The 23,199-nt window shown below is 42.4% G+C and overlaps 1 protein-coding gene across 24 annotated transcripts in view; it reads right to left on the bottom strand.

Annotated features, from left to right (window-relative positions):
* ctbp1 (C-terminal binding protein 1) overlaps nucleotides 1–23,199 on the bottom strand; it is a 182,246-nt gene that overhangs the window by 5,800 nt on the left and 153,247 nt on the right. For 17 of the 24 annotated variants that reach the window (XM_007897962.2, XM_042343318.1, XM_007897971.2 and 14 more), the window contains 4 exons: nucleotides 20,704–20,785; nucleotides 11,919–12,073; nucleotides 4,701–4,845; nucleotides 299–505 (listed from right to left, as the gene is read on the bottom strand). In XM_007897962.2, the coding sequence (XP_007896153.1) occupies nucleotides 299–505; nucleotides 4,701–4,845; nucleotides 11,919–12,073; nucleotides 20,704–20,785 (589 nt within the window). The remainder of the gene's footprint in view (nucleotides 1–298; nucleotides 506–4,700; nucleotides 4,846–11,918; nucleotides 12,074–20,703; nucleotides 20,786–23,199) is intronic. The other 7 variants (XM_042343372.1, XM_007897976.2, XM_007897982.2 and 4 more) reach the window with 2 other exon arrangements.

Below are 23,199 nucleotides of genomic sequence, written 5' to 3'. Positions count from 1 at the left end.
TGGGGGCAAACCTGGCAGCCAATTTGAACATTGCAATGTCCCACAAACAGTCAACGAATGACCACTTTTATCTGCAGGACAGTTAGCCAGGACACTGGGAGAAACTCTATTCTCTTTTCAAATAGTACCACGAGATCTTTAACATCCACGTAAACAGACTGATGCGGTTTAATGTCACATCCAAAGGAACAGAAACAGAGCCCAAAAGTATAAAAACATCTCTTTTAAAGGTTGACCAGAACACTTTCCCTCAAAATGGATTGCTCATTTCTTTTCTAAATAAAATCTGGAGTCTTACCAAGGCCAATGATGCCAAGCGTCTCTCCTCGAATCCGGGCAGCTCCTGAAGCAATGTCCCGTATCTGTTCAACGCTCTGAACTCTTGTGCCTTCCCGCAAAGCTTGGTGGAGCCAGGTGGTCCGTCTGTACAGGTTCAGAATGTGGCACATTGTAGAGTCTGCTATTTCCTCCACGGATGCTGCTGGCACGTTGCATACAGCAATACCTAAAACCAGCACACACAGTTACTAAAGTCATTTCACACACACACCACACAAAGGAACATGCCTTCAAATTCCTGCATGCTCTCACCCCAACCTACTTCCACAACCTTCTTGAACTCTACCAACCCAGGCACTCCCTTCCCTCAGCAACACGGGCCCGTTTCTTGTACCCCGCCATTTTATTAAACGATGTGGAAACATGTGGAAGAATGATGATAATTGTATTAGAAGCCCTTCACTATAATCAGTACAAGTGTTTAACTGTATTTAGACATCCAGCGGATGGGTGTGTGTGACTGCCATCATTTTTATGGCAGATAATGATCCGTCACCATGTATTAAGAGACTAATACAAGAATTAGAGGCCCACAGTATTAAGGGGACAGTGGCAGTTTGGATTAAGAACTGGCTGAGTGACAGAAAGCAGAGGGTGGTAGTTAATGGGTGTTTCTCGAAACGGAAGGAGGTGTGCAGCGGTGTCCCCCAGGGACCGGTATTGGGACCACTGCTCTTTCTAATATATATTAATGATCTGGACTTGAGCATAGAGAGCACTATTTCCAAGTTTGCAGATGATACAAAGTTAGGTAGCGTAGTAAATAGCAAGGAGGACTGTAACCAACTGCAAGCAGACATACACAGAATGGTGGAATGGGCTGACATGTAGCAGATGGATTTCAATGTGGATAAGTGTGAGGTGATACACTTAGGTAGGAAAAATGATAGGAGGCAATATAGACTTGGTAGCTCAATCTTAAGGGGGATGAACATACAGAGAGATCTGGGTGTTCAAGTAAGCGAATGATTAAAGGTAGCGGGGCAGGTAGATAAGGCAGTAAAAAAGGCATTTGGTGTACTGAGCTTTATTAGTAGGGGCATAGAGTATAAGAGTAGGGAGGTTATGGTTAATCTATACAAAACACTGGTTAGGCCTCAGCTGGAGTACTGCATCCAGTTCTGGGCACCTTACTTGAGGAAGGACATTAAGGCACTGGAAAGGGTGCAGAGATTCACAAGAATGATACCAGGAATGGGGAACCTTAGCTATGAGGACAGGCTGGAGAAGTTAGGACTTTTCCCATTAGAGCAGAGATTACGCGAGGTCCTGATAGAGGCCTTCAAGATCATGAAAGGTTTCGACAGGCTAGATAAGGAAAAGCTGTTTCCGCTGGTAGGTGTGTCTGTGACCCGTGGTCACAGTCTTAAGATATCTACCAAAAGAAGCAGAGGGGAGGTTAGAAGAATTTTTTTCACTCAGCGAGTTGTTTGAATTTGAATGATCTGCCTGAAAGGGCAGTGAAGTCTGATTCGATAACAGCTTTTAAGAGAGAACTGGATAGGTATCTGGGAAAGACGGGTTTGCAGGGTTATAGGGAGAAAGCTGGTGATTGGGGTTCGTGAAAGTGACTTGCTCTGTCAAAGAGCCGGCACAGACTCGATGGGCCGAATGGCCTCCTTCTGTGCCGTAACATTCTATGAATCTATGAATCTTCCATAACATGGATCGAGTGAGGAGGGGAATTGCATCTCTGGCAGCTTGCTTCAGCTCCTCCCTAGACTCATATCCCTGTTTTGTAACAGGGGGTAACAGGACTTTGTGGACACACTGAGGTACCTCGTTGCTCAAGTTGTTGTTGTTTCAGACACCCCCCCGACGTGAAAGGCGCTCGATAAATGTAATTTTGTTGCTGTTGTTTCTGAGTGAGCCTCCCTCAGAAGCAGCCTCGACACAGAGTGACGTGACTCCAGGCCAGCAGCCTGAAGTCTGACTAGCACCCAATATCCCAAACACCTGCCAATGGGCTTTCCTGGAAAGTAAAGTAACATGCCTCTCAGCTGAATAAAAGTATTACCAAGTGGTGATCAACATGTTTTGTTTTTCTGATTGAAGCATCAGCTGAAAGATACTGAACGTCAACTCCTATTGGCAGGAAGTCCTTCAATCCTTGCCCAGCAGAAGCTTTATATTAGGTGTAAAACTGGTGCGTTGCGACTGGGTCCAAGAACAGCAGAGTGTACAATAGCTATCCAAATATTTGTGTTAGTTTTATCTGAGTTTTTCTCTCTTTGCCAATTTCCTACGCTCCACTTCATCTCAAAGCGTTTCAATGTCTCTATTCATTCTACTTGAGCAGCGGTGTGAGCCTCAATCCCTTTGCCTTGGCCTCTTCTTTGCCTGTCTTCAAATCAGATTTTCCTCTTCAACCGTGCCTTCGGTCATCTCTCTTTCCAGCTCGGCCTCAAACCATACTGCTGTTAGATGCTCCGAGATGTTAGTCACATCAAAGGCGTTATATAAATGCAAGCTATTGTTGATATTGATGGATGTCGAGCAGGGGAGAAGGGGGAGGTGACAACAGGCATGGTCGAAGAAGTAGGTGTTAAGGTGAGATTTAACAACAACAACAACAACAAGATTCCATTTATAGAGCGCCTTTCACGTCAGGAGGACGTCCCAAGGCGCTGCACAGTTGGGTCATGACCCGAGCAGGGGGAAATGGTCAGGGTGAGGGGAGGGAAGGGAGGGAGAGAGGAGGGGGGAAATGGTCAGGGTGAGGGGAGGGAAGGGAGGGAGCGAGGAGGAGGAAGAGAGTCGAGAGGGGAGCTGAAGGCACGGTCAAAGAGAAAGGTTTTGAGACCGGCCTTGAAGGAGGAAAGGGAGGAAGCGGCGAAGGCACTGGGGGATGGAGTTCCAGAGCCTCGGGGCTGAGAGGCTGAAGGCCCGACCACCGATAGTAGGGCGGTTGGGGCGGGGGACGTGGAGCAGACCGGAGCCAGAGGAACGGAGGGTACGGGCAGGTAAGTAGGGGGATATTAGGTCGGAGGGAGCAAGGCCGTGAATGGCCTTGTAGGTGAGGATGAGGATCTTGAATTCAATCCTCTGGGGGATGGGGAGCCAGTGGAGGCGAGCGAGGGTGGGAGTGATGTGGTCCCGAAGCCTGGTGCGGGACAGTACATGAGCTGCAGAGTTCTGAATGACCTGCAGCTTGTGGAGGGAGGTGCCGGGAAGGCCGACGAGGAGAGAGTTCCCATAGTCCAGCCTTGAGGTGATAAAGGTGTGGACCAGAGTTTCAGCAGCGTGAGGGGTGAGGTAGTGCCGTAGTCTGGCGATATTCCGGAGGTGATGGAAGGCGGTGCCCGTTGTGGCGCGGATATGCGGAAGAAAGGACAGCTCAGGGTCGAACAGAACCCCGAGGTTCCTGACTGACTTTGAGAGGTGGAGAGTGCAGCCTTGGATGCTGATGCTGTCAGCGCCTGAGGTGCGGAGGTGCTGACGTGAGCCAATCAGGAGGGCCTCAGTTTTGTGCACAGTGAATTGACTGTATTTTGTGGTCTCACTCGTGGAGTCCTGTAGCTCAGTGGTTAGAGCACTCGCTTTGTAAGCGAGAGACCTGAGTTCAATTCCAGGCAGAGGGCGAAACCTTGGGCAAGTTTCCTTACTCCACACAGAGCCTAATAATAATCCCTCCAAAAAAACAAAAACAATAATTAAATTGGTCATTTTCAATCTACGACTGTTTGTGGGACATTGCTGTGCGCAATTGGCTGCCGCGTTCGCCCACAAATATACAGTCAATTCACTTTACAGTGTGTTCTGTGAAGCGCTTTGGGACGTCCCCCCGACGTGAAAAGCGCTATATCAAATGCAAGGATTATTATTATTATTATTATTATGACCCCACCTTCCCCATTTTTTAGACTTTGTCACCAGATACATTTTGCCTTTCATGTCGGGAGGACTATTCAAAGTGCTTCACAGTGCTAGCAAACGGGGAGGTTAAGAGAAGTGTTTTCACACAGAGTACTGAGGACATAAAACGCCCTGACAGGAGCAGTGGTTGAGGCAGAATCCTAACTAGCTTTCAAAAGGGGACTAGATAGATATTTGGAAATGAGTAAATGGGACTGAAAGGATCGAGCCAGCAAAGACACGACGGGATGAATGGTCTTCTTCTGTAATGTAGATCTGTATGGTTCGATTCCCAAGCTGGGGGTGTGGGGAAGAAAGATGACTGAAAGTACAAATAGGTACATGTTGAGATGTACCTTGAAAAGAGGGAATTTGATGGATTCCAGGAAGGAGTTGGATACACAATTTGTCAGCATAATGTAAGGCAAGGAATGAAAACACAACTTTGAGACCTCCTCTTTTTCAGTCTCAATGTAGCATAACGCAGTTGGCGGAATTAACCATACCTAAATCCCCAGCTGATTTGATATCAATATTGTCAAAACCACTCCCGATTCTGACAATTATTCGAAGTGCTTTGAATTTTTCCAGGTCTTCGCGTGTTAAAGTGATTGTGTGGTACATCAGCGCCCCCACTGCTTCATTTAGTACCTAAGCAAAGAAAGGAGATGTTACCACTTGAACAGATCAGTGACATTCACAGTTTGCTCAGATCAACTCTCACCTGAGGTTTGACAGGTTCAAAACAGTTTTGTAATGTCCACCAATTAAAAAAGATACAATGCACATTTATCTAATAATAATCCTTGAATTCTATATAGCGCCTTATCACGTCTTCGAAACGTCTCAAAACGCTTCACAGAACATACTGTAAAATGAATTGACTGTGTATTTTGTGGACGAAACGTGGCAGCCAATTGCGCACAGCAGTGTCCCACACACAGTCTTGGATTGAGTGATCAAATTATTATTTCTTTTCTTTTTGTGAAGGGATTATTACATCCGGAAAGCAATCCGCCAATCGACTAACAAACGGGTTCCTACATACTGCTGGGTAAACAAAGGCATGTGGAGTAAGGCAACTTGCTTAACATTTCGCACTGGGAATCGATTACGGGTCCCCTTGCTTGAGAGGCTCAGAGACTCTAACCAATGCATTACCGGACTCCACAAAATAGCACATTTCACATCGTGAGGACATCTCAAACCTCTTTACAGTGCTCAATGGTGGTAGGAGCTTAAGAGGGTTGGGGAGGGGGAAAAGATCAACTGAAAGCATGGTCAAAGAGGTACGTTGTGAGACACATCGTGAAATAGGAGAGAGAGGGAGGAAGTTGGAGGGATTCCAGAGAAAGGAGGAGAGCAGAATGGCTGAAAGCCACCTGACAATGTTGGGGTAGTTAGGGTAGAGACAGTACATAAAGCAGGCTTGTGCTCATTGAGCAAAGGGAGCAGTTGGGACAGGTTTTTCCAAGTCTTTGCGAGGTAAAGCGATTGTGTGGTACATCACTGCAGAGCTAGGGTGGGTGAGATTTGCTTGGTGAATGCTTATCAGCGACGCAAGTGCATTTTAGGAACACTGCCAAACAGGGGAGAGATTCGATCCATGTCTTGACTTGCACTATTTCCTGAGTGTTTCAGATCATACATAATTTGGCAAATTATTAAATGCACTCTTAATTTCAAAGCCTGTTTTCTGGAACTTCAGAAAACTGGTCTCACAATTAAGACTACATTTAAGAATTTGCCAAATCCTACACACTTGGAGAGCGCTAAGAAAATAGTGATAATCTAATCCCAGGTCTCCCCCTAGGTTTGTTTAGACATTAAACAGAATTTGTCAGCAAAACGGAAGGTATGAAACAAAAATAATATAAAAAATTTGCATTTATTAGCCGCTGCTGAAATCTTACAGAAACCCAGGGAAATGGGTGGAGGAGGGGGAGAGAGAGAGTAGCAGGAAGAAAAATGCAAATTCCACCCCTAGTTACAGACACCGGCCTAGGGCAGTTTTGTCCAAGTAAATTTCCATTCATGTAAATGCATTATCTAGTTTTGTCGGATCGCTTTCAGGGTGTAAGAATCCCTTCACAAAAAAATAACAATTTGGTCACTCTGTGTGCATTTGGTGGGAACAGTCCACTTTACAGTATATTCTGTGCAAAGCTTTGAGACTTGATAAGGCACTATATCAAAAGCAAGGATTATTATCAGTATTTTCCATACAGCTTATAGAATGTTTTCAAGGAATTCTGTTATCAATTTTCGCCAACAATCGTTTCCGTTCCACTTGTTCTGGAGCCATTGTCTTCCTGTACCTTGTGTACGCGGGGGGTTGGGGGGGAGAAAAGGGTCATGATTTGATAACAACGGAGCTTAATACCCCACCCTCAAGCCGTAAATTCTGGCATGTTAGTACTGCTCACACCCTTTGGAACTCCATCTCACAGTACCTTGGCCTCCCCATCACCAACCACCCCCACCCCGCCTCCTTCAAGGCCCGTCTCAAGACCCTCCTCTTCTACTGCATCTTCGGTCACTCTCCTACTCCTGCCCTCCACCCCTCCTGATCCCAACCCCCAACTCAGGTACACATCCTTGACTGTCCAGCGCTTTGGGATGTCCTCCCGACGTGAAAGACGCTATACATGTCATTTGTTGTTGTTGTTGCCTCGGGTGAGGGCAGGCACTGATTGTAGACGAGGAATCCAAATCTGTATGGCTCAGACACTCAATCAGGTCAACAACATGTAGTTCAGCACAGACCAGGAATCAAACCTTCCATCTCCGTACAGCTCAGCCACTCACCCACAGTGACTTCAGCAGAGATTGGGATTTGAATCTCGGACCATCCAGAACAGTCGCTCACTGGATTAACACACGGTCAAACAGAGAGTTCAGCACACATTGGGAATCAAACCTTCCAAGTCTGCATCCTTTTGCCTGCATTTCTTTAATTATGTATTTTTAAAACACTGATTAATTCAAATCAGACTTGGCGCTCATGTCTTCATTTGGTCTCTTTGAGATATGAGCAGCCAGTGATCTTAGGCCAGATTTTAACCCACTCCCTTGTGAAACCAGACGGCTGAGGAGATTTCTGGAATGTCTACATCTTTACATCAGGTTTGCAAAATCTTCTAATCAGCTGGTACTTTTGCTTTGTCCTGATAATTCTGATAGATAATACTCATACTTGCTTTTGGTGTAGCACCTTTCATATCTAAAGGACATCCCAAAGTATTTGATAATAGAGAAATCAAAAAGTAGATCGACATTTGACATAAATATTTTGTAAAGACCTGGATTAAAAAATAATATTCTTAGATGATATGAAACAACAATAGCACCATAGCTCCAGCACACATCTAAGGGTTAGCTGCAAACTTGGATTCTATTTAAAGGAAAAGCACAATGAGCCAATTTATATGTAAGCTCCTTTTGCCCTGAATCAAAATCAAAATGATAAGCATTAATGGGGAGCTTAAGTGAAACAAGCACTAAAATCTTTCAACATCTGGTTTTAATGGAGCAAAAAAAGAAAATCCCTTTAATCCTTTAACAGACTCTCTGTGTTCTTACACAGTATTACAGAAGCTAAAGCACGATCAAGGGCAAAATAACGCATTCATTTTGATGGGGGAAAAGAAGTTTTTTGAAACGTCTGAATTAAACATTTCTAAATAAAAATTCCTGTGGGACATTCATTTTCAGAGGTTACTGTTGCCTTACTAGAACAGTTTCAGGTAGTCAACCATATTACTGACCTCCTCAATGCATTTAATTTCCAGGAACATTTCTAGCTAATTTCTGAATAGTTAGTTCCTTTGGCCATGTGCATCTCATGCCCCCACCCCACCATTGATGAACAGATTTTCAGCCACTCCATCCACCCTCAGGAACTCTGCCCGACCCTCAGGAACTCCGCCCCACAGCCCTTACACGGCTACAATGGACCTAATCTCAACCATCCTATTCCACATCCCAACTACTCTCTGCGTGAAATAATTCCTCCAAAGATCTCCTTTCGCAATTCTTGTGGCTTTCTGATAACTATGTCCCCAAGTCACTGAATCCCTGATCAATAGAAATAACTTTTCCCTATTTACCTAAACAACTTGCATTTATATAGTGTCCTTCACACTCGGCAGCGTCTCAGAACACTTAAAACAAAACCCTTCATAATTGTGTACACCTCTGTCATGTTTTCCCTTCAATCGTCTCTGCTCCAATGAAAACACACCCAGCCTCACCAATATCTCCTCATAGCTGTAGCCCTTCATCCCTGGATTCATTCTTGTAAACCCTAATATAGGTAAAGCAAACACTGAACTCATTAGAGGAAATATATAACGAAGGAGATACTTAAACCCAGCTCTAGTGAATTAAACACACCTTCAAAGAACAATCCATTAAGCCTAGAGGTCTCAATTTTAAGGCCTCTTATAAGACAAACGGTCATAATATCACTAGATTTCAGTTTAGATTTACAATGGCAGCAGCTAAATTTTCTATTACGCTGAATCTATTAGATTTAATAAATTCATTATGGATTCCATCACGTGGGGAAGCCAAATCCTCAGCTCAACACTTTTGCCTGCTTTCCACTGAATGCTGTTCCCAATTCCCAGTCCTGTTCCTGCCTCGATCTCTCCTCTCTGAACAAAAAAAAACACTTTTAAATGTGGGTTACAAAGAGATCAGAGCACTCTGGTAGTTAAATATCTATTACTTGAAACATAAATGCAATAGTATAAGCCTGCAAGTGCATGCAAGTGATTGCTCTCTTTATACAGAAGAATCCTGGTGTATTTGAGTTATGAGCTTTTTCAACCGCAGAGTGGGGATCCTGTCTGCCTGTCTAATTGGACATTAAAGATCCCATAGCACAATTCGTAAAGAGAAGGGAGTTTCTCCTAGTATCATGGCTGGCAATCCTCAAACAATAAAAATTGGTCATTCACTTCATGGCTGTTTGCAGTACATTGCTGTGTGCAAATTGGCTGCCGTATTCACCTGCAAATACAGTCATCACATTTTACAATAACATCCCATGAAACGCTAAATCTAACTCCAAGTCAGATTTCAACTGTATCGTGCTTGTGGAGCAAATCGTGAGAACTTGAGAAACTATAAAGTAATAATTTGATCTATAATAAATGCATTTTGCTTCATTTGTTCCCAATCATTAGGGTTTCCTCTTCCCCTCCACCACACGCACCACCACTACAAGAGATTCAGAGAACCAAAGGGAGAGGTTGGGAGAAGTTCTTCTACATAGAAGGTTGTCAGGATGTTGAATATTCCATGTGGAACCATGGTTGAGGCAGATTCCATATTAGATTTTAAGAGGGAATTAGATAAAACTTGAAAAATATAAAAGGGTGTGGGGCAAAGGCAGGAGTTGACACTAAACTCTGTACCACCGTCACACCAGTCCTTGCCAGGCTCCACTGGCTCCGTCACAGAACGGATGGATTTCAAGATCCTTTCACTTGTCTACAAATCCCTTCACGTCCTGGCACCTCCCTAACTTTCTGACCTGCTTTATCCCCACTCCGCTACCCACTGCCTCCGCTCGGCTGGCTCTGGCCTCCCGCTCGTCCTTCGTGCCCTCCGATCCACCATCGGCAGCCATGCTTTCAGCCGCTTTGAAAACATTGGAACTCTCCCTCAATCTTTCTGCACTGCCCCCTCATTCCCCTCTTTTAGATCACGACTGAAGACGTGCTTATGGTCACCTCCTCCCTATCTACTGCTTGGTGTCAGGCTCCACCATTGTTAGGTGCTCCAAGACACGCTCTCACTTGAAGGGTGCTATATAAATGCAAGTTGTCGTTGTAGTATTACAAATTGCTATGGTTTCAGGTACTATTTCTAGATCTGCCAAGTGATTGACTGTCTATCTTCCCTAAAACAACCAGCATGTGGTGTAAGAGTGCAATTTGGTGTCAGTCTGGTATAAAGTTTCTCCCTGTTAAGACAAGCCCACTGAGAAAGTGATTGAAAAAGTGCTGGAATGGAAAACCGCAAAGTGCGTGAGCATGATAATAAGTACTTTTGGAATAAACAGCACCCTGGAGTTGAATTGCAACAAATATATAGTGATGCACAGAGTACAGCAAAGGTTTACGAGGATGATACCAGGGCTGGCAGGTTACTGCTATCAGGAGAGAGTGGATTGGTTGGGCCATTTTTCACGTGAGGCAGTTAAGGGAGAACCGAATAAAAGTGTTTAAAATTAAAAAAGGTTTCGAAAAGGTGAACATAAATAGGCTGTTCCACTTGTTGGGGACCCCGTAACCAGGAGACACTGACACTAAGCTAGCGACTGGGGGATCTAAAAAAGAATTTAGGAGGACCTTCACGGAGTGAGATTGTGAATGAAACATATGGTGTTCAAGAGGAACCTAGACCTCCACATGAGAGAGAAGAGAACATAAAGAGTTTGGGAGAGCGTAAAGGAGCGGGTAAAGGCTCGTGTGGAGTCCCTCCCTCCCATACCCACCATAAACATCAGCACAGACTGGTTGGGCCAAGTGGGCTGTTTCCGTGCTGCACATTCATTGTAAATCTTTGTAAACTTGCATTCATATAGCGCCCTTCACACAGGATAGAATCTCTGAACGCTGAAATTGCAGAAAGTTGGTGCAATGTACATGGGGTTCCCGTCATGTGATACGCTCCTTATCGCTCTGATTTTCTGCTACCCCATCCTCTGCTCACCCCCACCGCTCGGCTAATTCAAACTCACTGCAGGATCCCCGTCAAACACGCACCATCATTGGTGGTCGAGCTTTCCAGTTCTACACCACTAACCTCTGGAACTCTTTCACTCAACTCCTCCACGTTGTGCTCTCGCTAATTTGTCAAGTCCTGCCTCTTCCTCCTCGACTGGCTGCGCTCATCTCCCCTCCCTGCTTGGCAACCGTCCTCGCCACTGGGAAACGCTCCTGTAACTCTATGTGAAGGATGCTCTATAAAGGCAAATTGCTGTTGCTTAACCCCAAGGCTCCTTTCCTGAAACTCATGCGTTTTCAACACCAAAGTCAGAAACTCAACCTTGTGAGAATTCATTCACAGGTGACAAACTTTTTAAGTTGATTTTTTAGCATTTGCCAACTTCTGAGTTTCCGGGAGGTCCTTTCCGTGTGACGTTTACACACAGCGAACCGCAAGTGACATCCGAGGCAACCAACAGTCCGGAGGTTGGTTATTTTCGCAGTTTAAAGAAAAGCGATAAAAGTCTGAGGAAAAAATTAAACATCTATTTTATCCGTCAAGAATCAGATAAATTAATAATAAGCGATTTCTACCAGCCCCAGACTGTTGGGCAGGTGATCAATCGTTAAGAGATACACTTACTAATCAAATACTCACCAGCAACTGTGAATGCAACACACACACTCCAGAACCTTTTTAATGCCTGTTTCACAAGAACATAAGGTTGGTTTGGATGAAGAAGGCCCTTTGGCCCGTCCAATCTCAACCTTCCAGAACACCCACCCCACTGTTCCCCTCCCCATCACAGCATCACGTTGCATTTCAAATGAAGACCCTGAGATTCACTTTAAAAAACTGAAATGGACAGAACAAAACCGCAAAGCGTTCAAAGTTTAGCTGCAAGTCTTCAGCGGGTGATTCTCCCAGATTGTTACGCAACACCAAAGATATTGCTGAGGACTGAAAAGAGGACTGAAATCCACGTTTCCGCGTGCGCTCACCTTCTCGTGAATTTCTTGTGTGGATTGTGCATCACAGAAAGCCACTGTTGCTACATCTTTTAGAATGGGCATTTCTACGGTGCAATCGCGGCCATCCAGCAGCGCCACCAGGGGGCGCGGGTGCATGGGGCCATTCATGATAGGAGGACGAATGCCTAGAGTCAAAGGGAAATAAAAGAAAACAGGTGAGATTCTGGGAATCAAACAGGACGTGAACGCTTTCCTTCTCCCACCAACACCCCCCAATGTCATACAGTATTCATTCCAAATATTCTCAGGCAGACTGTCTTACAGAAATACAAGAAAAGCCTCGAAGACCTAAATATAAAGAGGAAAGGAATATTACTCTAAGGCATGTTACTGTACAGAGTTTTAGTCGTGGGGAAAGGGAAGATTTTAATTTTTCAGTGTATTGTTTCTAGCACAATTGTGCTAATGCAGATTGAACTGTGGCACTGCCATAAAGAACTGTGTTGTGTTGTACAGCTTTAATTGAGAGGCCAGTAAGATAGGGGGCTATGCATTGCAGCCTGGGTGATGCACTGGGATTAAATACTACAGAGAGTTAGATGCCAGAAAGCATCATTTGAATACGGGTCAAACAGTCAACACTCACGACTCTGGCAATTGCAAAATCCATCTATAGAACACACTACTATAACTAACACTAGTTGGAGCGAAAACAGTTAGTTAACGCTTTTTTAAAAATCTGTTGGCATCGTTAGCTCCATCTAAAGTTCCCCTTAACCAGGGAACACTGTGCAAAACACGTTGATAAGCCATGGAGTGGTTGGATAAGGGTTTCCACCTGCATTTCCCCACACAGCAAGTTCTTAGTCGTTTGCTGCCGCGAGGAGCTGCCAAGCGGCAAACCAGGAATTTCACTTCCACTGTGACTTTGGGCAAATCGGAGCAGCTCAGTTACCGACTGCAGTGCACGTCCGCACATCTTCTAGTGCCTAGCTGCAGGCTAGCATTTTCAAAAACATATTTTCACAAACATCTCTGGGGGATACTGGGGTCTAAACTACAGAAGTTTCATTGAATCCTGCAGATGACAGGGATGTGTCCTGGCAGAGTTGCTGAGGGTGGGAGCAGCCCAGCCCCGGTTATTGGCAACATTCAGCGGAGTCCTGTAGTGAATTGGTTGCAGTACTCGCCTTGCAGGTGAGAGGACCTGGGTACGATTCCCGGGCAGGATGAAACCTTGGGCAAGTTTCCTTACAGTAAGTAGGAAGCAGTTGTCAGTCGATTGGCAGATCCCTTTTCAGGGGTAAAAATGCCTCCAAAAAATAAATTTGGTTACTCAATCCATGATTCTGGGACGATGCTGTGCAAAATTGCTACCAAGTTTCACCCATAAAATGTAGTCAATTCACTGTACAGTATATTCTGTGAAGCACTTTGAGATGTCTAAACAACGTGAAAAGGCACTATATCAAATGCAAGGATTATTATGTTATTATATATACAAATCTAGGTTGGTCTCCTGCATTTTATGACTTCAATTCAAAAAGTACCTCTTTAATACTCTGCTTATGAGATTGTAAATTGAGGTCAGGGACAGCAACCACAGAAATGTTTCAGTACTTAAAATCTGTCTTATAGACAAGTCCAATGAGCTGTAGTTATAGATTCCTATTTTATTGGGGAGGGGTTGTGCGGGAAGGGTTAACATGCATCCCATTGAGATCAGCTGAAACATCCCCTGTTTAAAAAGAACTCACCCCTATTAGGCTTCTCAAGACTTTGGTACATTTAAAACAAAAAAAGTTCAATAAATTCTATCACTTAGTTCAACAGTTACTGTTTCAGTAGAACTGTAACATTGAATTTAATATTCAGAGCAAAAGGAGTTTTATAATGCCTGTGTGTAGGATACAAGCAAGGAACTGGGGGTCAGGCGCAGAGCGATGTATGGCAGACCTCTACCCAAAATGAGAGGGGAGGGATCACATGAGCCTTGATGGGTTGTGAAAGCACCAGTTTATGAGAGCCCAAGGCAACAAGATCAACGCGTTGAGTGATGGTTAGCGTGCTCGCCTTGCAAGTAAGAGAACCTTGGTTTGATTCCCAGGCAGGGTGCAACCTTGGGCAAGTTTCCTTACTCCGCAAGCCTCTGTTTACCTAGCAGTAAGTAGGAACCTGATTGTTAGTCGATTGGCGGATCGCATTTTAGGTATAATAATCCCTCAAAAAAAATTGGGTCACTCAATCCATGACTGTTTGTGGGACACTGCTTTGCACAATTGGCATCGTGTTTCACCCACAAAATACATAGTCAATCCACTTTACAGTACATTCTGTGAAGCACTTTGAGACGTGTCGACAATGTGATAAGGTGCTAAATACAAGGATTATTATTATTAATACTACGCAACTCTCTGCATCATTCTCTCAGTTTCACAGGCAGCATAGAGTAAAACATGCCAAGCAACAGCACAGGGATATATTAACGGAGAAGGTAAAGTAGGTCCGCACTACTAATTTCTTAGCTGTAGCTCAGTGAAATGGATATGCTGAGTGTAAAAAAACGTATTCAAATACATTTTTAAACCCAGCAAACACTGTGTAATCTATCTGACCCATCAAGCCTGGTGCTAGCTCATCCAATGGAGCCAAATGATTTAACATAACAAAAAATGTTTTTAAGTGATTTCTACTGCTAACATCTGCAATTGTTGGAAAATATCCAACTCATTCAGAGAGCCCAGAATACTCCACAAAATATAAAAGTAAGTTCAATACTAGAGAGAATGTTGGTTATATATTGATACTGCAAAAAAAACCTCGTCTCGATTTTCTTTAATTCACTTTACTTTAGAAATAAAACCTGTTAATTTGCCAGCGCCACAAAACAGAAGCTTTGTTTGGGCGAGGGAACTTTTTTTAAAAATTCCCTTTTCTGGATAACTCACAAGTTCCAGTGAAGGGTTAAATCTTACACTAGAACCTTAGAAATGTCCAGCACAGAAGAAGACCATTCGGGTCAGCTATTTCGGGTCCTAAACAATCCTCAGTCCCATTTACCTGCCCTTTTCCCATATCCCTGTAGTTTGCTCAGTCAGACTCCGCCACTGTGAAGCGCTCTGAGACACTACCCTGCGTGGACGGTGCTATATAATGCAAGTTGTTGTTGTAGTTTACTGCATATCCCTGCAAACCCCTCCCCAGTACAAACAAGATTAGTGACTGTGAAGGTACAAGCTACCTTTTAATGTTGCACATTGTAGTTCTACCACATTGCAATGTTCACTTTTGTATGTTAATAAATGATAAGTCTTGCTCACAGCTGGCTCATTTGGTAACTTTTCAATACATTTTCCAGATGTTTTAAAGGGAAACAAAAACCTCTAAAATTTGCCTCCCTAGTATAATTTCCGCTCCGTACTCTCCACCTTGGCTTACATTAACTAGTGCTTATATGTCGACGTTACAAAGAGATACAAAGAGATTACAGAGAATGCACAGCACAGAAACAAGCCAAACCAGTCCATCCTGGTGTATATATTCCACACAAGTCTTTACCCACTCCTTACTCCCTCCCATACCCTTCTATTCCCCTCTCCCTAATGTGAAGGTCTATGTTCCTGTTGAACGCATCTACACTATTTGATTCAACCACCGCTTCAGACAGTGAGTTCCACAACCTCACTACCCTGGAAAATGAAAATGTATTTATATGTCAAATTTTGTGACAGTTACTTTAAAGAATTGTTTTTGAGAAAAAATAGCTGTGTTCTTCTCACTGTTATACAATACAAATGGAGCACAAATAGATGGTGATCAGTGATCTGAAACAATAAGAGTAAATATGCATGTTTAGCATATAAAATGAACAATTAAAATATAAAATATCAGTCAATTCACTTTACGGTGTGTTCTGTGAAGCGCTTTGGGACGTCCTCCCGACGTGAAAAGCGCTATATCAAATTCAAGGATTATTATTATTATTATTATAATTAACAAGATTTACATAGATGTGCTTAGGCATTTTTGTTCCTAAAATGCAGCCAAATTTAAAACTCAATCTGTGTTCAACAATAAGGTAGAAATCACAATCAGATACTTTGTCGGACTGTGAGGCTTTGCTGATTATGGTCAGAATTGTACTCACAAGACTATTTTTGTCTTGACTGCTGTTCCACTCGAGCAACAATATTCAACGCTTTGGAGGAGTGTCCATTTTTTTAATATATATATATAATAAATATTGCTGTGCACAGAAAGAGATGACCTACCTTGTTAAGCTCTTCTTTGTTCCTCTAGCCCTGCCATCCTTCACATACTGCTGGGTAACCACAACTGAAGGTATTTTGCCAGGCAAAAAATAAAAATCATGAAACGAAACCCCTTTATGAGACTATGACATAATCTCTTTAAGACATTGTCAAGTGATTTCTCCTAGTTCTGCAATGCATAGAAGGACATAAACTAGGAAAAGTAGTAAACAGTGAGGAGGATAGTAGCAGACTGCAAGAGGACTGGTAAAATGGGCAGACACGTGGCAGATGAAGTTTAATGTGGAGAAATGCAAAGTGATGCATTTTGGGAGGAAGAATGAGGAGAGGCCATATAAACCGATGGTACAATCTTAAAGGGGGTGAAGGAACAGAGAGACCGGGGGGTTCATATCAGTAAATGTTTGAAGGTGTCAGGACAGGGAGATAAAGCTGTTAAAAAAGCATACGGGATACTTGGCTTTATAAATAGGGGCAGAGAATACAAAAGTCAGGAAGTTATGATGAACCTTTATAAAGCACTGGTTAGGCCTCAGCGAGAGACTGTGTTCAGTTCTGGGCGCCACACTTTAGGAAGGATGTCAAGGCATTGGAGAGGGTGCAAAGGAGATTTACCAGGAATGAGGGATTTCAGTTGTGAGAAGAGGTTAGAGAAGATAGGATTAGTCTCCTTGGAGCAGAGAAGGTTAAGAGGAGACTTAATAGAAGTTTTCAAAATTATGAAGGGATTCGATAGGGTGAATAAGGAGAAACTATTTCCACTGGCGGGTGGGTCAGTAACCCGAGGACACCAATTTAAAATAGTTGTTAAAAGAAACAGAGGGGAGATGAGGAGAAATTTTTTCACACAGCGAGTTGTTCGGATCTGGAATGCATTGCCTGAAAGGGAGGTGGAAGCCAATTTGATAAGAGCTTTTAAGAGAGAAGCAGATAATTATTTGGGGAGGGCAAGTTTGCAGGGCTATGGGGAGAGAACGGGGGAGTGGGACTGAACTGGATAGCTCTTTTAAAGGAGCTGGCCAGACACGATGGGCCGAATGGCCTCCTTCTGTGCTGTATAAATCTATGATTCTATGACATCCCCACAGAACTGTCAGGCCCAAGAACTGGAGAGGAAGGGGTAGAAAGAAGAGAATACAACGCATGTAACGTGCTGTGGCTCAAAGAAAACGGCCCTTACTTTCCTTCTTATTAACTCAGCATCTTGTTCACTTCACTGAAGACTGATAAATGACAATAGCTACACAGAGAAGATGGGAGATCACTACCGGGCATGGACAACACAGGCACATTGCTAATTTGTGATCTGACTGATCTTAACAATAACATAATCTTTGTATTTAAAATCGAGATGTCTCAAAGTGCTTCACAAATTATACTGATAATAGTATATTATATTAGTATAATATATTATATAATTGACTGTATATTTTTTGGGCTAAACCCGGCAGCCAATTGCGCACAGCCGTATCCCACAAATAGTCCAAATCACCACATTATTATTATTATAAATTTTTTTTTTAAAGGGATTATTACCCCCAGAAAAGTATTCCGCCAATTGACTAACAACCGGGTTACTACTTTCTGCTAGGTAAACAGAGGCGTGTGGAGTAAGGGGAACTCGGCTAAGGTTTTGCCCTGCCCAGGAATTGAACCCAGGTCCTCACACTTAAGAGGCGAATGTTCTAACCAATAAGATACAGGTCTCCATCTGGTAAATGCAAGTTGGTACTAGCAAATTGCATGTTGACATCTAGAAGTACAGGTTGCTGCCTGATCTACTTCCACTGAGTCAAAGAACCAACGCAGAGACCAGTGATACAATAGGCTGAACTTAAGAGGCTTCATTAAGAGTCCAGCATTGCTGCCCGTGAGAACACAAAGGAGTGCTCTTCTGTAGTCCTTTTGATGGGTAATGTACTCAGTCAGGAAGGGCTGTCTGGGCCAAAATAAAATCCCTCCCGAGATGTTGAAAACCACAGCACCTCCACCTAGCTCTAACAGAGCGTTCCTAATTCAGGGTGAAGCTGACCTGTGGGGAGGTTGGTCTCAACCACAGCTTGACTGTCCTCTCAAAAGAAAGCTCCCAAAAGCCATTCTCATGCTCAGAATACTGTCCCGATGTGGGGTCAAAGGAGTATTCCTACCAGGACAGAGTGACCAGACTCATTAAGGAATGGCTTGAACTGAGGCTGCCAAAGCAGAAATGGAACTTCAACTCAAGTCATCAAATAAAGTCTCAACCTGACTTCATGTCCTCACCACTCAGGACTTGCTCGAAGCTTCTGCTGCAATTTTCATAGGTCAATAACTTAAGAGCATAACGTCACAGCATTTTAGAGTGGATATTTGCTGCATTATTTCCACCACCAGCACCAACACTGTGGTCACCTAGTGGGTCGTGGAGGACAGTGAATAAAGAAAGAAACACACTAAATACACAGTGTTTTTTTTAAATTGGGAGGAATTGGGCTTTTTAAAGCTTCACAGTCCAGTAACGATGTGAAATGGAACCCAAATTTCCAAAACACACCTTTGAATTTTAAGCACATGGTAAGAATTAGTTTAAGGTTGCAACTGCATTGGCATGGGGGACATTGTTAGACCTATGGGGCCAATTTGGCCTCAATGAAAACAGTCGTTGTTGTTAATTGGTGCCACTGAATTAGGTTCAATATTACCAAGAAAACAGTTTTGCCTCTGTATGCACTGAGATTCAATGGTTGTTACTCTTGGGAAGTGTTAATTCATATATAAAAAATCCTTGCATTTAGTGCCTTATCACGTCACCGAGATGTCTCAAAGCAGATCACAAAAGTGAGGTGGTTGTGTATAATTTGTGGGCGATCATCTAACATTAGCATTATTTAACATACTATGCCAGGTGCTTGTTTTTTGAAGTGGTGAGTGTTAAGAACGCGAATGTTGTCCACATATCTGTCAATGACTGGAACACTTCAGTTTGTAGATGAAGAGAATAATGGGTTATTTAGGAACTAACAGTATAAAAATACATCCCTGTTTTTGCTTTTCAAAAAAAGGTTTTGAATTTTTTATGTCTGTCATTTGAAAACTGTCCCTATTGCCATCAGAGATGTATTATTCCATCTGTTGGAAAAATACTATGTTCGATGCTGGGACTAGTCTTTTTCTCTTTCTCTCTTTCCCTTTCTGTTGATCCTAATGAATCCACAGAATCTGCATACAAAATGTAGACTCTATAGCCCACTTACACAATGACATTAATGCTAACAGTGAGTCAAACTGGCGTCAATATTTGTTTTGAGTGTAACATTTTCCTACCCTTGATGTCTCCAGGCCACACACTACTTGGAGTCAAGAGCCTAAGTTGGTGACTTGCTCCTAGGGTTCTGCCAATCCCACTATGAACCCAGTTGTCAGGATATGTCAAAGAATCCAGGGATATGTCACCCTCCAATGTTCCCCTCCCTACCAGCGAAGAAAGTAAGTCATAGCCTTTAGTAAATAATAATAATAATAATCCTTGCATTTGATACAGCACCTTATCACGTTTTGGAAATGTCTCAAAGCGCTTCACAGATATTTCTGTACAGCAACAAGACAGAAATTGGAAACTTGGTGGATGGAACCAACCATTCCATGGCATCAACATGTTGGCACCAATGTCCTAAATCACCTAATGTGGCATTGGTAGCCACAGAGCTATTAATATTGCAGTTCTACAGCCAACAAATCATGGAAGTTTTGCCATTGGTTTTAAGGATGGCTTTAGTAGAGTGCAGAAACTCATTCCCACCCACCTGCTGCTTCTCCTCTTGCAGTTCGCAGTGCAGTTATGGACACAACCAGATCACATTGAATTTGTCACAGCAAGTCAATTAGTAATCGGAAAGGATCAGTTACTAGGGTTTGTTTTTTTGTAAATAAAACCTTCTAGAGGAACGCAACTTCAATCAGAAAAAACAAGGGAACAATCATTTTCAATGGAGGAGAGAAAGGAGTGGGAAAGAGAAAGCACATGAACTCTCAGACTTTAGAAGCAGATACCTTCACCTTTTAAAACCAGGCACCCTGATCCATTAGCACAATTTTTGCAAAGCTTAATATGGTCAAAATCCATTGTAAATTTGTGGGGGGACCCACTCTTAATATTAAGAGGATATTTTTACTGAGAGTTGAGCTTCTCTGCAGATTATAACAGAGCATCAGCCAAAATCAAGGTGAACCTTTGTTACAACACAAGGTTTGTGGAAACCAGTTTGTTGTACCAAGATTTAAGTATATTAAATAATTACGCATCAACTCTGCAGTCGCTGAATATTGACATCATACCATCCATCTTACAGAAGAAATTAGAACATGCTTAAACATCACAGTTTGAAACACACGGTTCTTTTTACAAATGATCTTGATTAATGGCTGGCACTTTCGGTGAGTTAGAGGATTAAGGAAGAATTTCAATTAAATTTTAAAAATTAAGAGACAGTTTTGATGCAACTTTTTTTGTTGCCTTTGCACTACAGGGTAGAAAGTTCATAAAAGCAATGAAAAAAAAGACCCACTGTGCATACTGTAGTCATTTTTGTGTAAAAAAATCTTCATTGCTTCATCTGTCGGAACCCAGCGATAGCCATAATGCCTTTTCTAAACATAATTAATAGACAAATGCATTATTAAAAAGGGTAAAACAAGTATGCACTGCTGTTCACATCCTGTGCAACTGAAGCGTTAATACAAGCAAGCCATACTGACCTACGAGTCATATTGCCTTTTAGAAAGTTCTTGTTCGAGAGCAACTTCACTTGTAAATGAGAAAACCAACGAGCAGAACAATTCATTGCAATTTAACAGTCCATAATTCACAAAACTGAAATTGCCATGGTTTCTTACATTTACCCTTCAGTGCCTAAAATGTAGAACATGTGCTAATAATCTATTTTCAGCTATTAAGGATACAATGGCCTTCATTTCAGTTTTATTGTAAATAGCATTTGACTGAACCAGTAACAGGCAACTTAACCAAGAGCGGCAGTGAAATTTATTCTGTGTTTTTAGGCAGCAGCTGGAACGATTTTGACTTCACCCTACAAAACCTCTCTTTGTTTCGAGCAAGTTCCTGTGCTTACAACCTCAGGAGACGTAAATTAGCTTAGTTATTTGATTTAAAGGATCTCACTGAAAAAGATGCATAGTATTGGAGTGTCCAGGTGAAAAATAGCAAATTTTAAGTAAAAATGCTTTTTTAAAAAAATACTAAAATACTAAAAAAAAAATTCTTGAGACAAAAAAACTCCAAAAATCTCAAGGGGCTGTTTTTAAACAAAATATATAAAACATAATTGCCTTTTAAAGTTGTCTCACTAAATGGGATTGAAAGTACAGCTTGCTCTGAGAACGGTGCAGTAAATTTCTATGATTCAATACATTTTAAGATGTTGATTTTCCGCTAACCCCCTGGAAGTTTCAGTTATGACACTGCCTCATTAGGCCTCCAAGATCAATTCTTCTTGTATCACTAAGAAAATATCAAAAATCAAATGATTTTGATCAAAATGCAGGGATTTTATTAAGCAGAGGAAAAGTGTGACCTTCAGCACCATTTGACCTTAGTTATGCTACCCAGATTGACAAAACGTGAAACTACTGTGCAAGAAAGGTAAACGCTTAACATACTTTCTACCACTTTATGTTGCTCAGTAAGAACAAATCAAGTACAGTACTTCCAAAGTGTGCTAAGAACATCCAGTGGTTATTAACCAATACTACGCCAGTTTTTTTTTAAAAATCAAATTAGTTGATAAAGTGTCAAATTACTAGGCATCACAGAATGTGTTTCCTAACCAAGTGGGACAAGCATCACATTCTATTTGCAAATGCAAAAGGTTATGTGTTTGCACTAGGCAGGAAAATGTACATTCCTGCACCTCAGTGCCAGCTGGCATTCTTAAATTACATGACAGTACAGCAGCAGAATGTTTGCTCCACAATTGTAGTCAGTTAAGCACCAGATGTAGCACATAGCACATTGATACCCCAAAGCAATGAACCTCACAATTTGGTAGGGTGCACACCACGTCAGTGAGTCAGTCAACATTAGCAAGCTTCCATTCTTAGCCATGCTGTCAAAGGGGAGTCAGCGTTAAGAGAGTAGCCATTTTGCTGGACTTCCTTGGGGATTCTGCAAACAGGAAGGTGAAAAAAAAAGTGCCAAACACTCAGCTTGCTCCAAAGCTAAGCACAAATTTACGCACAAAATGTCAGCCCCGGTTTTCAATGCATCCAAGTCTCATGAAAGCAATGACTTTCTTCCAAATTTGGCAAAATGGTTAAAGAACGTTAGGGATATGAGTTAAATCAAACTGTCATTCACATTCTGATTTAATTATTCACTTAACAATGTAACTAATACTATTCTGATACAGGGCAGGTTAAATACTACTTAAGCCACCCAAGACAACTGAGCCACAGCAATGATTTAATTCTATAAGAGTTGGGTGGGAAGATGAAATTGCTGGGAGAGAGATGTCCTAGTTCTGTCGTGTAGTTAGTGGGAACATTGGGATATATTTTGATGTATCAAAACAATAATAATTTTTAAGGCCTTTTTTTTAAAAACAGGCTTTTTTTGAAACCAATATTTCCCCGATATAAATGATTGTTTTCAATGAAACTTAAAATCGATTGAATACAAAATTTCATCTGAACTGTTAAAACCTGAATTTGCCATTTTTTTCCCCAGCCCCCATGGATGTGTACACACAGACCCTCCTTGCTCCAGGATGGGAGATTGAAATCATGAATCTCGCTTACACAATGCATTCCTGGAACCAGCTGTGATGGCAAGGAGGTTTAGGGATGCACCGAGGTTACATGGATGTTCCTAAATAAGGTTTACACTGTTTCCCCCTCTCTCCCCACCCCCCCCCCCACCCCCACCCCCATTGAATTTTTCCCTCTTTTTGACAGAAATACGAGTATAAAAAAATCCAGGTTATTATTTTGTGAATAGAAAGAGACTTTAATGGTCCTTAATAACAATGAAAAGATGTGGGGGCGGG

This window comes from Callorhinchus milii, unplaced genomic scaffold (genome assembly GCF_018977255.1).
Source record: "Callorhinchus milii isolate IMCB2004 unplaced genomic scaffold, IMCB_Cmil_1.0 Scaffold1, whole genome shotgun sequence".
In the NCBI taxonomy this organism is placed as follows: Eukaryota; Metazoa; Chordata; class Chondrichthyes; order Chimaeriformes; family Callorhinchidae; genus Callorhinchus; species Callorhinchus milii.
The sequence above is the reverse complement of the archived record's forward strand: the minus strand, read 5'-3'. Positions and strand labels throughout refer to the sequence as shown.